This window comes from Sus scrofa, chromosome 6 (genome assembly GCF_000003025.6).
Source record: "Sus scrofa isolate TJ Tabasco breed Duroc chromosome 6, Sscrofa11.1, whole genome shotgun sequence".
Taxonomy (NCBI): Eukaryota; Metazoa; Chordata; class Mammalia; order Artiodactyla; family Suidae; genus Sus; species Sus scrofa.
The window spans coordinates 96,672,591-96,689,564 of NC_010448.4; the positions used below are offsets into that span (position 1 = coordinate 96,672,591).

Below are 16,974 nucleotides of genomic sequence, written 5' to 3' on the forward strand. Positions count from 1 at the left end.
ATGAAGTTCATAAAGTTCATGAGATACTGCCCAGCAAGTTCCCTAAGGTTGTATCAATTCACATTCCCACCAGCAGCACATGAAATTCCATGACTAATGACTTCCCAGTGACAAAGTCCATATCCAGTGTCCAGTGTGTGTCCACTGTAAATCAAGATAGGACTGAGCAAGCTCTAACTATACCTTAACCTCCAATTTCCAACTCCTATTTTCAACTACCGAATACCCCCACCTCAAGCCACAATTATCCAAAATCCTTTAATTTCTTTTCTTTTGCTTTTTCTCATCTCAGTTAATGGTACTGCCATTTCCCCAAAATAACTCAGACCACAAACCTCCATCTTTTCTCATCTTTCCTATCCTCTAAAATCCAGTCACCAAAGCCTAACATCCTATTTCCATGTCTTTCATGAGCTACTTCTCACTCTCAAGGTAATCACTAGACTTCTACAAAATCCTAGGGAACCGTCCATTGCTGCCAGAAGACTCAACTGCCTCCAGGAGGACAAGGAGGTCTCCAGCAGTCCCAAGTGCTGACCAGACAGGCCTGGCTGCTGCAGGGCCACTGCTCTGCCACTCCCCTCCCCGCATCATGCCAGGAACTGGTACCAGCCACACTGGGTACCTACCATTCTTAAAACATGCCTTGGCTTTCCCATCTCCTTCTCTTTCCCTGGGCTTTCTATCCATCTGGAATTTCTCATGCCCCCGAATTTACCTGCTGAGACTCTATGTCAAGAGCCAACTCCTCCTGTTACCTACTCACACCAAGATTTCCCTCATCTGGACCCCAAAGGCTGCAGACTGTCCAGTGTTCTCTCTGCTGGTGGACAGTTTGCTACCAGCTGAAAGCGTGCCTTGTCCATCTCTGTACTGCCTCACTGGACCCTGGCGGGGGCAGCTTAGTACAAGCAGCTGTTACAGTCACATCTTACCAGGGCACCTTTCTGAGCCCAATGGAAACAAGCCTGGGCTTATGCACATCTGCTCTCCTCATCCCACTTGGAAGCCTCAGCGGCACATCAACACAGCCATGGGCCAAGGCTCATAGCGCCATGCACTCTGCAAAGCTTTCCTTTCACTGTCAGATGCTCTGCTGACAAACCCAACGGATATTCCTAACAATCTCCCCATCTGAGATTCCATTTATCTCTTTCGTCCCTTTTCTTCCATTTCCATATTGCTCCACTTTTACTCTAAAATGGATCGACTTGGAGTTCCCATCGTGGCACAGTGGAAATGATCCAACTAGGAACTATGAGGTTGTGGATTCAAACCCTGGCCTCACTCAGTAGGTTAAGGATCTGGCACTGCCGTGAGCTGTGGTGCAGGTCACAGACACAGCTCAGATCTGGCGTGGCTGTGGCCAGCAGCTGTAGTTCCAATTAGACCCTTAGCCTGGGAATCTCCATACGCTGCAGATGCAGACCTAAAAAGCAAAAAAAAAAAAAAAAAAAAAGATCAGCTTTGTAGTCTCTTATTTAACAAAATAGTTCTTTTGTTCAAGACAATTTAGAAAGCAAGAAAGTAAAGGCCGAGGGGCTGCACAGTGGCCACCCCCCCACCCCACCCCCGCTTTGCAGGGACCTAAGCCACTCATGGAGGCCAGCGGTGACCCCCATGCGTCTCTGTTCCTATAAAGACAAGTGAGGAGCTAAGAACATGCACCAGGCATCTGATGACCTCGGCAACATCAGCAACCGTTAACATGGCTCAGTGCAGTGGTTCTCAACACACTTACAGCCAGATCTGAAGTCTTCACTGAGCTCCTTGCTTAGTGACACATTTAAATCCTGTTCTTTATTGAAGGATGTGTAATAAGCAAGATCAGTGACCCATTTGCCCTCTTCATTTTGATAGACAATGCTCTGTGGTAGATCCATTTCTAAAAAATAAAATTCAAAAAAGATATCTGATGACACATACAACAAATAAAATATTCTTAAATAATTTCGTTTAATTGACTTATCTCAATTATCAACAGTCCTGAAATCTTCCCAAAACTGGTTAGAGAAAGGAAAATCCATTTCCCCAACAGCAAGTATCTCTCTGACAGTGGAAAAGCCACCCTTAATCCCAATAAAAGTCCATCACAAGAGAATGAGGGCGGAAGAGACGACTAATACTTGGGGCACAATCCCACTAGAGCTGTGAAGAACATCATTTTTTAAATCCATAGAACACTTAAATATTCCAATGTGAAAGGTTAGGCAGGTTCCACTTGGAACTGTATTCTTTTCAAACTGTATAGAACTATTATATATTTTTTACGTATAGAACTATTACATATTTCTTTACTTTTACTTAAAAAAAGAAGAGGTCCACTTACGGTCCTTGCTGTTTCCAACCAACTCGTAAGATTCACATGTGTGCCTTGCACTAGTTGGTGACCAAAGAGCATCGGTGGAATTAAATCCATTGTCACTAACAGACTTCAAAGATGCCACGTCCACACTTTTTTGAATGGACACTTTACGTGTCTCAGTGTCTAAAAATCCATCCACAGGCAACACTGTCTCTGAAGCTGATGCTAAATGCTTATTCTGATGAGGAGACCCGGCTGCCAGCTTTGCAGGGTCCACCAGGCCAACATCACCTTCACTTGCATTTGTGTCATGAAAGTAAACATTAGTAGCCCTCAGAGTCTTCATCAGGACAACCTCTCTTCCACTGTCCTTTAAAAATTAAATGACAGAACAGCAATAAGTTTTGCTTATTACAACTCCTTCCAAAAAAAAGTTACACAGCTGACAATAAAATATTTATTCTAAAAAGGAACAGACTACACAGTATTCACTGTATTCCACAAGTGTTTTTTTTGTTTTGTTTTGTTTTTTTTCTTTTGAGGGCCGCAATTGTAGCATACGGAGGCTCCCAGGCTAGGAGTCGAATGGGAGCTATAGCTGCTGGCCTATACCACAGTCACAGCAACACAGGATCCAAGCTGCATCTGTGACCTACACCACAGCTCATAGCAACGCAGGGTCCTGTAACCCACTGAGCAAGGCGAGGTATTGAACCTGTGTCCTCATGGATACTACTCAGATTTGTTTCTACTGAGCCACAATGGGAACTCCTGTTTTCTTCAAGAATGTATGTGAGCCAACTGTAAGGAATTTATACCAAAACCAAAATTGAAAACGTGGTCATGGCAAACATACACCAACAGATTCAGATACCAAAAGTGGGTCCAACATATTCATTACATTACAGGATGTTAGACTTGCCAGGTTAACTTTTCTAATTACCAATGAAAGTCTCTGAAAGGATGGGAAACCCATTAGTGTGAACAGACTTATAGAAATATGATTAAGAGACACTGAAAACACAAACATTAATAACTTTAAACAGGAGTAAAATAGGAAATGCCACAAATTACTACAGAAGATTTAAAGACTTAAATGTAAAAGTACTAGGAGAAAATAGAGATAGATAGTTTTATACCCCTCAAGTGAACAACATCTTCTAAGCTTAACACGTCTGTAGATCAAATTTTATCTTCAAAAAAAAGATACATCTAAATCTTAACCCCAGGTGGTACCTGTAAATTGTGATCTATTCAGAAACAGGGTATTTGCAGATGTAATTCAGTTAAAAATGTTAAGATGGGAGTTCCCATCCTGGCTGAGCAATTAATGAGTCTGACTAGCATCCATGAGGACACAGGTTCAATCCCTGGCCTCGCTCGGTGGGTTAGGGATCCTGTGTTGCTACGAGCTGTGGTGTAGTTTGCAGATGCGGCTTGGATATGGCATTGCTGTAGGCCAGCAGCTATAGCTCCAATTGGATCCCTAGCCTGGGAACCTCCATATGCCTTGGGTGCAGCCCTAAAAAGCAAAAAAAAAAAAAAAAAAAAAGAAAAGAAAAGAAAAGAAAACAGATGTTAAGATGAAGTTATCCTGGACTTAGAGAGGGCCTTAAGTGAGCAATGTCCTTGTAAGAGAAAGGAGATGAAGACTTCAGAGGGACAGACGATGTGAAGACGGGGCAGACGTTGGAGTGATGCTGCCCTGAGCTAAGGAAAAGAACCCCCAGAAGCTTCCAGAGGCAGGACTGGGCCTTTGGTGGGAGCTTTGTCCTTTCAACAACTCAATTTCCCCATCTGCCCTCTAAAACTGTGAGGAAATAAAATTTCTATTGTCTTAAGTTAGCAACATTGTGGTAATTTGTTCTGGCAGCACTAAGAAACTACCACAAACCCTACAGCCTAAAGTGTATGAGGACCAGCAAAGGGAGACCCCAAGAGTGAGCGTGCTGGGAAGAGCTGCTGTCTGCCAACCAAGGAGGGGTGGTGGGAGGGTGGGGGGCAGCACTGCCCGCACCTGGGTCCCAGCTCCCAGCCTCCGGGACTGTGAAGATACATGTCTGATGTTCCAGCCAAAAAATTTAATAAATCAAATATACAAGAATCAAAATATCTCCTTAACATAGACAGCTTACGAAAACAATAGTTAAAATATGAATATCCCAGAATTCCCTGGTGGCCTAGTAGTTAAGGACTCAGTGTTGTCACTGCTGTGGCTCAGGTTCAATCCCTGGCCTGGGAACTTCTACATGCTACAAAGCACAGCCAAAAAAATTTTTTAAAAGACTATCCCAATAGATAAAAAAGACAGAGGAGACAAGGAACTATCATGTAAAACTAGACAACTTCCTTTTACACAGGATACCAGCAATAAGAAGTACCAGACGTAGGAAACCATCTCCCTCCTCTATAAAACATCTGAAAACAATCTGGAATAAAGAATGTAGTTGGGGAGTTCCCTTCATGGCTCAGTAGTTAACGAATCCGACTAGGAACCATGAGGTTGTGGGTTCGATCCCTGGCCTTGCTCAGTGGGTTAACGATCCAGCGTTGCCACGAGCTGTGGTGTGGGTCGCAGACGCGGCTCAGATCCAGCATTGCTGTGGCTCTGGCGTAGGCTGGTGGCTACAGCTCCGATGAGACCCCTAGCCTGGGAACCTCCATATGCCGTGGGTGTGGCCCTAGAAAAGACCAAAAAAAAAAAAAAAGAATGTAGTTGGATGGTCTCTGTGTTGTCTGGGACAAGGGGCAAGGCCACCAGGTGTGGGACTGTGACCAACCCTGGTGGAGGACAGGACAGAGGGGGCCAGAAGCTAACCCACGGAAGGGGAGCCAGTCTGAGTCGGTCTCCTAGGGAGCAGAGCAGCCCCCTTGCTGGTTCTGAGAGTCACAGGGTTTGCTTAAAAAAGGGGATGCAGCTGCTCTGACACTTTCTAATCCTAAACACAAAACGTGTTTGTCTGCACTCTGACAGTGTAACTCAGCAAAACTTGAGAGCTAGGGAACGTGAGGAGGAGGGAAAAAAATAAAAGCAATGCAAAAGTCTCTTGGCAGGTACAGTTTTAGGAGAAGGCGAGCAAAGTATCAGAGACCCTCTTACTGGCATCTCAGGGAAACAAAGAGCCTATGATGCACCCTGGGGACGTGTTGGCATCGGCTCAGACAACAGCAGAGAAGTACGTCTGCTAATGACTTAGTGAGAGGAGCAGGCCCTCCAGAGACTAGAAAACAGCATCCTTCACAAAACCTAACTGTGAACTTTGAGATGTGCCATTATTTTATGTAGCACAACTATGACACATCAGTAACTGTAAGATACATGCTGAACTCAGAAGTGTAAAAATATGAAACTATTGATTCATTTTAGAGTCAATAAAATCAGTGTCAGAACTTGCAGACAAGGAGGAAACCTGGGGAGGGAGAGGCAGCAAGAAATAAATTGAAAAATAGATTAAGGACTTAAGAGACATTTTTTAGAAGATACGCAAATGGCTGATTAAACATATGAAAAGATGCTCCACGTCATTAGTCACTAGGGAAAATAAGTCTATTTCTTATATACAACAATATATATCTAAAAAGAGAGAAGCCTGTTTAAGACAGTAGTGTGTACTTCTGAGTTCTTAAATGCCATTCAGTAAAAAAAATGGGCAGCTTACCTTGCCAGATCAAGGACACAATACTGTTACCTCTGGTGACACACACAGAATGATGTTAAAACACAGCAAAGGTAAGACATTTCATGCACTACTGTAACATGGTTTATGACTGACCCACAGGTAACAAAGCTATGATGAATGGTTCTTGAGCACTGTACCAATCACTGGGAGCCAGGGCCAGCCCTCATCCCGACTACACACGCAGGGCCCTTGGATATTTATCATCAAACAGCCTAGAGGCTCCCACCAAACCTGGCTAATTTACAGATCGAATACCTCTTAAGGGAGACAGAATTAAGATGGCTGAAAAGAAGGACTAGATCTTACTTTCTCTCATAAAAACAACAAAATTACAAACAAAGGCTGAAAAACCTTAAAACTAATAGACTGGAAACTTTCAAAAAGATGTCCTACTCCAAAGAGGAGGTCACATCAAGAGGTAGGAGGGGCAATTACACGATATACACAACCCCATAACTGCCAGGTAGTCAGCCTCCAGGCTGGAAAGTAACTATCACAGAGACTCACTTATAGGAGTGAGAGTTCTGAGTCCCACGTTAAGTCCCCACACCTGGGGATCTGGCAATGGGAGAAAGAGCCCCTGGAGCATCTGGCATTGAAGGCCAGTGGGGCCTGTGCGTAGGAGCTCCACAGGACTAGGGGAAATGGAGACCCCATTCTTGAAAGGCACACACATGCTTTCACGTGCACTGGGTCCCAGGGCAAAGCAGAGGCTCCATAAGAATCTGGGTCGGACCTGACTGCAGTTCTTGGAGGAACTCCTGGGAAAACAGGGGGTGACTATGGCTTGTTAGGGGGGAAGGACATTGGAGGCAAAAATCTTGGGAATATTCATCAGCATGTGTTCCTCTAGAAGTGGCCATTTGGGGAAAATCTGGCCCCACCTGGCAGTGCTGAGAAACCCCAGGCCAAACAATAATCCAGGTGGAATCACAGCCCCACCCATCAATAAACAGACTGCCTAGAGGTCCCCCAGGCACACAGCTGCCTCTAAGCTCCCCCAAAGACAAAGCCCCACCCACCAGAGGGAAAAGAATCAGCCCCATCTACCAGTGGGCAGGCACCAGTTCCTCCCATCAGGAAGCCTACAGCAAGCCCCAGTATCAACTTCAGTAACAAGGGGGGCAGACATGAGAAGTGAGAGAGGTTACAACTCTGTTGTCTGCAAAAAGGAAACCACACCAAAAACCTATAAAAATGAAAAGGCAGAGAACTATAACTTATATAAGGGAGCAAGAAAAAAAAAAAACCAGAAAAACAACTAAGTGATCTGGAGATAATCAGTCTCCAGGAAAAAGACTTTAGACTGATGATGCTAAAGATGATGCAAGACACTGGAAATAAACTGGAGGCAAAGACTGATAAATTACAGGAAACACTTAAAAAGAAATACAAGATTTAAAAATCAAGCAAGTAGAGATGCAAACACAATAACTGAAATAAAAAATTCATTAGAAGCAACCAACAGCAGAATACAGGAGGCAGAAAAACAAATAAACGGGGTGGAGAACAGACTAGGGAAATCTGATAGGGAAACAGAAAATCACTGATAGGGAACAGAAAAGAGAAAAAAGACTGAAAAGAAATGAACAGAGTCTCAGAACACTCTGAGACAAAGTTAAATGCACCAATATCCATATTATAGGGGTGCCAGAAGGAGAAGAGAGAAAGGGACAGAAAAAATATTTGAAGAGATAACAGCCAAAAACTTCCCAAACAGGGAAGAGGAACCACTCACTCAAATACAGGAAGCACATGAGTACCATGTAAAACACCCCAAGACACGTATTAATCAGACTGACCAAAATTGCAGACAAAGACAAAATATTAAAAGCAGCTAAGGGAAATAAACAAATAACATACAGGGGAACCCTAATAAGGTTATTGGCAGATTTTTCAGCAGGAACTCTGCAGGCCAGATGGGAGTGGCATGATATACTAATGTGATGAAAGGAAAAAACTCCAACCAAGATTACTTTACCCAGCAAGGCTCTCATTCAGATTTGAAAGAGAAATCAAAAGCTTTACAGATAAACAAGGAGTTCCTATTGTGGCACAGCAGAAACGAATCTGACTAGGAACATGAAGTTGTGGGTTCGATCCCTGGCCTCACTCAGTGGGTTAAGAATCCAGTGTTGCCGTAAGGTGAGGTGTAGGTCTCAGTCTCGGCTCAGATCTGGCATTTCTGTGGCTGTGGTGTAGGCTGGCAGCTGTAGCTCTGATTCAACCCCTAGCCTGGGAACATCCATATGCTGTGGGTGCAGATCTAAACAGAAAAAAAAAAAAGTTTTACAGATAAGTAAAAGCTAAGAGAATTCAGCAACACTAAACAAGCTTTACAACAAATACTAAAGGAACTTCTCTAGGCAGAAAAGAAAAGGCCACAAGTAGAAACAAAAATAGCACTAATAACAGGCTCACCAGTAAAGACCCATACACAGTAAACGCATGAAATCATCCACGCACAAATATGCTACCAAAATCAGGAACCGTGAAAAGAGGAGGCTACAAATGCAGGACACTGGAGATGCACTTGCAATTAAGAGACCAACAACTTACAACAATCTCGCATATATATAAACTCCTATATCAAAACTTCAGGGTAACTGCAAGCCAAAAATCTACTCTAGACACACGTACGAATAAGAAAAATCAACTCAAATACAACACTAAAGATAGTGATCAAACCACAAGAGGAGAAAACAGGAGAAGAAGGGAAGAAAAAAGAGCAAGAAAACCAACTCCAAAACAGTTAATAAAATGGCAATAAGAACATACATATCAATAATCACTTTAACTGTAAATGGACTAAGTGCCCCAACCAAAAGACATAGACTGGCTGAATGGATACAAAAACAAGACCCACATATCTGCTGTCCTCAAGAGACCCACTTCACTTCTAGGGACACAGACAAATTGAAAGTGAGAGGATGGAAGAAAATATTCCATGCCAATGGGAATCAAAAGAAAGCTGGAGTAGCAATACTCATATCAGACAAAATAGACCTTAAAATAAAGAATATTATATGAGACAAGGAAGGACATTACATAATGATCAAAGGATCAATCCAAGAAGATATAACAATTTTAAATATCTATGCACCCAACATAGGAGCACCTCAATATAAAAGGCAACTGCTAACAACCTTAAAAGGAGAAACTGACAATAACAAAGTAACAGTGGAGGACTTTAACACCCCACTTACAGCAATGGACACATCATCCAGAGAGAAAATCAAAAAGGAAACACAGGCCCTGAATGAAGCATTAGACCAGATGGACTTAGATATTTATAGGACATTCCATCCAAAAGCACCAGAATTCACATTCTTCTCAAGTGCACATGGAACATTCTCTAGGATTGCTGACATTCAGGGGCACAAATCAAGACGTGCTAACTTTAAGAAGATTGAAATCATATCAAGCATCTTTTCTGACCACAACACTCTATGACTGGAAATCAACACAAGGAAAAAAAAAAACTGCAACAAACACAAACACGTGGACACTAAACAACATGCTACTAAATAACCAGTGGATCACTGAAGACATTGAAGAGGAAATTAAATAATACCTAGAACCAATGACAACAAAGATGTGACACTCCAAAACCTATGGGATGCAGCAAAAGCAGTTCTAAGAGGGAAGTTTATAGCAATACCAGCTTACCTCAGGAAACAAGAAAAAGCTCAAACAAACAAGCTAACTTTACATCTAAAGCAACTAGAGAGAGAACAGACAAGACCTAAAGTTAGCAGAAGGAAAGAAATCATAAAGATCAGAGCAGAAATCAGTGAGTTAGAAACAAAGAAAACCATAGAAAAAAATCAAAGAAATGAAAAGTTGGTTCTCTGAAAAGATCAACAAAATTGATAAACCCTTATTCAGACTCATCAAGAAAAAAAGAGAGAGGACTCAAATCAATGAAATTAGAAATTAAAAAGGAGAAGTAACAACAGGTATCACAGAAATACAAAGGATCATAAGAGACTACTACATGTAACTACATGCCGATAAAAAAGAAAACCTAGAAGAAATGGACAAATACTTAGAAAAGTACAATCTGGAGTTCCCGTCGTGGCCCAGTGGTTAACGAATCCGACTAGGAACCATGAGGTTGCGGGTTCGGTCCCTGGGAACCTCATATGCTGCGGGAGCGGCCCAAGAAATAGCAACAACAACAACAACAAAAAAAAAAAAGACAAAAGACAAAAAGAAAAGTACAATCTTACAAAACTGAACCAAGATGAAATAGAAAAGATGAACGGACCAATCACAAGTACTGAAATTGAAACTGTGATTTAAAAACTTACAACAGGAGTTCCTGTCGTGGCACAGTGGTTAATGAATCCAACTAGGAACCATGAGGTTGCGGGTTTGGAACTTGCCCTTGCTCAGTGGGTTAAGGATCCGGTGTTGCTGTGAGCTGTGGTGTAGGTTGCAGACACGGCTCGGATCCAGCGTTGCTGTGGCTCTGGCGTAGGCCGGAGGCTACAGCTCCGATTTGACCCATAGCCTGGGAACCTCCATATGCTGCGGGAGCGGCCCAAGAAATAGCAAAAAGACAAAAATAAAAAACAAAAACTTACAACAAACAAAAGTCCAAGACCAGATGGATTTACAGGCAAATTCTATCAAACATCTAGAGAAGAGCTAACACCTATCCTCCAGAAATTATTCCAAAAAATTGCAGAGGAAAGGACACTCCCAAACTCATTCTATGAAGACACCATCATCCTGATACCAAAACCAGACAAAGATTCCACAAAAAAAGAAAACTAGAGGCCAATTTCACTGATGAACATCAATGCAAAAATCCTCAACCAAATACTAGCAAACCGAACCCAACAATACATTAAAAGGACTGTACATCATGATCAAGTGGGATTTATCCCAGGGATGCAAGGATTCCTCAGTATCTGCAAATCAATCAGTGTGATACACCACATCAACAAACTGAAGAATAAAATCCATATGATCCTCTCAATAGATGCAGAAAAAGCCTTTGACAAAATCCAACACCCATTTCTGATAAAAACCCTTCAGAAAGTAGGCATAGAGGGAACCTACCTCAATATAATAAAGGCCATATATGACAAACCCACAGCTAACATCATTCTCAATGGTGAAAACCTGAAAGAATTCCTGCTGAGATCAGGAACAAGATAAGGATGTCTGCTCTCACTTCTATTCAACACAGTTTTGGAAGTCTTAGTCACAGCCATCAGAGAAGAAAAATAAATAAAAGTAATCCAAATTGGAAAGGAAGAAGTGAAACTATCACTATTTGCAGATGACATGATACTGTACCTAGAGTATCCTAAAGACTCTACCAGAAAACTGTTAGAGTTCATCAATGAATCTGGCAAAGTCACAGGATACAAAATTAATACATAGAAATCAACTGCATTTCTACATACTAACAGCAAATGATCAGAAAGAGAAATTAGGGAAACAATACCATTTACCATCACATTCAGAAGAATACTTAGGAATAAACCTACCTAAAGAGACAAAAGACCTGTACTCTGACAACTATAAGACACTGAGGAAAGAAATCAAAGATGACACAAACAGATGGAAAGACATACCATGCTCTTGGATTGGAAGAATCGGTATCATCAAAATGACTATGCCACCCAAGGCAATCTATAGATTCAATGCAATCCCTATCAAATTACCAAGGACAGTTTTCACAGAACTCAAACAAAATGTTTTAAAGTTTGTTTGGAAGCACAAAAGATCCAAAATAGCCAAATACATCCTGAGAAAGAAAAATGGAGCTGGAGGAATCACTCTCCCTGACCTCAGACTATACTACAAAGCTACAGTCATCAAAACCACATAGTACTGGCACAAAGACAGAAATGTAGATCAGTGGAACAGGATAGAAAACCCAGGATTAGGAGTTCCTGTCATGGCTCAGTGGTTAATGAATCCAACCAGGAACCATGAGGTTGCGGGTTCGATCCCTGGCCTTGCTCAGTGGGTTGAGGATCTGGCATTGCCATGAGCTATGGTGTAGGTTGCAGACGAGGCTTGGATCCCGAGTTGCTGTGGCTCTGGCGTAGGCCGTCAGCTACAGTTCCGATTTGACCCTAGCCTGGGAATCTCCATATGCCGTGGGAGCGGCCCAAGAAATGGCAAAAAGACCAAAAAAAAAAAAAAGAAAACCCAGAATTAAACCCACACATCTACAGTCACCTAATCTATGACAAAGGAGGCAAGAATATATAATGGAGAAAAGATGGCCTGTTCAATAAGTGGTGCTGGGAAAACTGGACAGCCACATGTAAAAGAATGAAATTAGAACATTCCCTAACACCATACACAAAAATAAACTCAAAGTGGATTAAAGGAGTTCCCGTCGTGGCGCAGTGGTTAACGAATCCGACTCGGAACCATGAGGTTGCGGGTTCGGTCCCTGCCCTTGCTCAGTGGGTTAACGATCCGGCGTTGCCGTGAGCTGTGGTGCAGGCTGCAGACGCGGCTCGGATCCCATGTTGCTGTGGCTCTGGTGTAGGCCAGTGGCTACAGCTCCAATTGGACCCCTAGCCTGGGAACCTCCATATACCACGGGAGCAGCCCAAGAAATGGCAAAAAGACAAAAAAAAAAAAAAAAGAAAGAAAGAAAAAGGAGGAGAAAAACTACAAAAGAGATTTGTAGAAGAAATACGAGAAAAATAGATTAACATGGTGTCATATTATAAAGCACTTTAAGGACCACTGATTTGAAACACAGAGACATAAACAACATACACAAACACAAACCTCACTGTAACAAGATTAACCTGGCGTTGACAAACATGATGGAAGGGCAGAACTACTGTAGAGGCAGTAAGTTCTTACAGTAGGAGGAAACATCCTGAACTTAAGTGGTGGTAAAAGGAGGAAAAAGGCGAGAATAAACCTAAGACGCAGTTCTGAGAACATACTAACAGGACATGGGCTCTCTGCCTGTCATGCCTTTAAAATGACAATCCTGGAGTTCCCGTCATGGCTCAGTGGTTAACGAATCCAACTAGGAACCATGAGGTTGCGGGTTCGATCCCTGGCCTTGCTCAGTGGGTTAAGGATCCGGATCCTGCATTGCTGTGGCTGTGGTATAGGCCGGCAGCTACATCTCTGATTGGACCCCTAGCCTGGGAACCTCTATATGCTGCAGGAGTGGCCCTATAAAAGGTTAGATTACTATAGGAATAAAAAAAAAACTCTATATAAGCACACACACAACCTCTAAATTAAAAACCATCATACAACCCTGAGGAACACATTACTTCAATAAAGGGGACAAAGAATCACTAAGAGTCAGAAATGACTATCAACTTTCAAGCATAGGCGCAATGGAGTATCAATAAACTGAAAACAGTGAAATACTCAAAAATATACATAGTTCGGCAAGGTTAAAGATGATTGGTTTTTCTTCTTTTTTTTTTTTTAGGGCTGAACCCATGGCATATGGAAGTTCCCAGGCTAGAGGTCGTGCTGGAGCTGGAGCTGCCAGCCTACATCACAGCCACAGCAACGCTAGATCCTTAACCCACTGAGCGAGGCCAGAGGTCAAACCCGCATTCTCATGGATACTAGTTGGAATCGTTTTCACTGCGCCACAACAGGAACTCTGTTTTTGTTTTTTGTCTTTTGTCTTTTTAGGGCTGCAACCATGACACATGGAGGTTCAGGCCAGGGTTCTAATCAGAGCTACAGCTGCCAGCCTACACCACAGCCACAGGAATACCAAATCCAAGCCGAGTCTGCAACCTACACCACAGCTTAGGGCAACGCCGGATCCTTAACCCACTGAGCAAGACCAGGGATTGAACCTGCAACCTCACGGTTCCTAGTTGGATTCGTTTCTGCTGCTCCAGGATGGGAACTCCTGTTTTTCTAATTTAATGTTTAAACACCGAACTAAATAACTTTTCTAATAATAATAATATAAACAGATCATTAAATATTTAAAGTTGTATATTTAATATACTCTTAGTGATTACCCAAGATACATACACACACATAAAAATATTATCGGTAGGGTTTTTAAAATACTTTTTCTACATTTTCCAGAAGTCAACAATTCAGGTTTTGAAAAAAACTGTCTTACAAAAGACTTTTCATCCTTTTCATAGAAAATTTAAAGAAAATGAATATAAACTTACTCTGCCACAAAGTGGAACAATACTCTTCAACCCATCTGCCCTTTCTTTCTCCTTTTCAGTTCCCCACGTACTAGAGGAAACGCGTAACACACCATCCACGTGCCGCCTACTATCTCCAGGACAGACAGAACTATCTGAAAAGAGGAACATTAACAGAGCAACGTCAAAGTTCCAGCAATGTACTGTGACAACTTCTTCTGACCATTCAGATTATTTCATGTAAATGTAACACTAAGCGTTTATATAAATTTGCAGAGAAGACAATCACCATCGGTACAACAAACTGCAGCCACACAGAGAATTCATTTCTGATTCTCAAGTGTCTGAAAAGAACACGATCATCTGTACTTTGCAATCTAAGAACGACAGACAACAGTATTTCTAAATGATGTCAACATATTAGATGTTCCTAAATGCTCATTTGAAAAGGTTTACACTGTGTTAAGCTTTAAGGGGATAAAAAGGTTAATATATGTTAAATCATACCAAAGAAATGAAATTTTTGAAAAAAGGCAGTCAAACAATTTCCAAGCAAAGGAATCATGTCAATACTCACGGGTTGCAGAGGGACAGACGTGCCCCCCACCAGACTCTCCGCAGGGAATTTCGGAGCCGCCTGAAGAGCATGAGTCATGGGAGAGCAGAGAGATGCTGTTTTTATCTGCCTGTGGAAAGAGTACCTTAGCTGTTAAAATTAAAAACATATACTTTGAGGGGAAAACATGGGGAGCAAAAGTCTTCCACACAGAAGGATGCCAGGTAATTACCACAGAATGAACTGGAAAGGCTCCCACTGTAACCACCATGGTAACAACTGTGTCTGGGAGGCCTCAGCACCGATACTGAAGCCAAGTCACAAGAGGACCTTGGGAAACACCATTTCACCTGACCTTAAGGGACCACCCTACGGTACACTATTGTACCCTACCGGACCTCAATGCTAACAAAAGGGGAAAGGCCCCCGCACAAGGAGACACCTGGCCACCACCACAGTAACCCAGACGATCCGACTGAGGATCACTAGCAGAGACCAACAGACATGCACACCCCTCACCCGAGGTGGGCCACGATGAGCGTGTACATCATCGCTGCATTTAGGGTTATCTGCTCATGAGCAAAATCTCAAAGCAGGAAGGCAGAAAGCAGTCAGATACACCTAGCACATGGGTCATCTCGCCAAACCACAGAGCCGAATGACATGAAAGAACTCCAGACTGAAAGAACAGAGACATGGCCACCAAACACAAGTGTGATCTCCGATCAAAGCCTGTATCAGAACCATAAAAGTGCAGGACGTTTGGAGACAAGGGGGTAAATGGGATCATACATGGGAAAAATAAATGAAATCACAATATCAAAGCTAGACAAGAGAATTGCAATTACATAGGAAAATGTCATTTGCAGAAGGTAAATGCTGAAGTATTATGTCATAATATCTGCAACTTACTTTCAAATGATTCGGTAAAAAAGTACTTATGCAGTGAGAAAGAAAATACAGAGATGGCAAAAATGTTCACAGCTGGTTAATCTGGACAAGGGTATACAGATGTTCACTGCATCATTCTTTTTATTTTTCTGCAGATGAGGGGAAGGTAAGAAGCAGCAGGAAAGGACAGGAAAGATAGTTTTCATCAGTTTCTATCTGGGAAAAACAGAGTCCAGAGAAAACCAAAGCTTCAGTTTTAATGTTAATATCCAGTGAGTCCAGTAATAATTTTCTAATGTCAAATTTCTGAAGGACAATAAAGACTGGCATATACCTGACTAGGATCACTTGTAGGTAACTTAAAATAGTGTTCTGGAGGTTCCTGTCCTTCTAGGTCTTCATACATCATTCCTGGAATTGCCAGTTGCTCAAAATAAGCTTCCAAATGATCATCATAAAATTCTTCATCATCAATATCATCATCTATCAGTAAAATGGAGGAAAAAAAAAAACAGGATAAATTTTTAAAGTACTGACTGAACTCTAATATTTAACTCGAAAGGAAAGCACAGGTCAATGGTCAATAGTCTTAAGTGATTTTTCTTAACATCTGACATGGAAAAACTATTATAATTTCAGCCTATAAATACTCAACCTTCATTAAGAAGACAGCGCAGAAATAAATCCTGACATGAATCAAAAGTTAAGATCTAATAAATGTGGCAAAGAGCAGTGGCAGATTAGTCAGAAAGTAATATGGCAAATGAGCCACTATCAAAAAAGGACAGTTAAGGAGTTCCCTTGTGGTGCATCAGGTTAAGGGTTAGACATTATCAATGCAGCAGCTTAGGTTGTATTGCTGTGACAAAGGTTCGATCCCTAGCCCAGAAACTTCCAAAAAAAGAAGAAAAAAAAAAAAAAAAGATAGATAAGCCTGCCACATTCAAGGTAAATTAATAATGATTAACTGTAAAATGAAACCACAAACAGTACCTGACCTTCAACAAGAAATAAAAGAAAGATATAACAAAGCTAGAGTTCCCATTGTGGCTCAGTGGTAACAAACTTGACTACTATCCACAAGGATGAGAATTCAATCCCTGGCCTTGCTCAGTGGGTTAAGGATCTGGCACTGCCATGAGCTGTGGTATAGGTCACAAACGTGGCTTGGATCTGGCATTGCTGCGGCTGTGGTGTAGGCCAGCAGCTGTAGCTCCAATTGGACTAGTGTGGGAATTTCTACATGCTGCAAATTTGCCCCAAAAAGAAAAAAAAAAAAAAAAAAAAAAAAAATCCTACCTCCACCAAAATAAAAAATCTGCCAATAAACAAAACTATGGCAGTGCTTTTTGGTGTTCTAGCACCTAGCCCAGCAAGGGCAGGATAAAACTAGGACTGTCCATCGCT

The 16,974-nt window shown here is 41.9% G+C and overlaps 1 protein-coding gene across 1 annotated transcript in view; it reads right to left on the minus strand.

Annotated features, from left to right (window-relative positions):
- CEP192 (centrosomal protein 192) overlaps window positions 1-16,974 on the minus strand; it is a 122,241-nt gene that overhangs the window by 61,031 nt on the left and 44,236 nt on the right. The window contains 5 exon segments of the mRNA XM_021096019.1: window positions 1,742-1,885; window positions 2,330-2,675; window positions 14,142-14,275; window positions 14,698-14,806; window positions 15,902-16,050. Coding sequence (XP_020951678.1) covers window positions 1,742-1,885; window positions 2,330-2,675; window positions 14,142-14,275; window positions 14,698-14,806; window positions 15,902-16,050 — 882 coding nt within the window.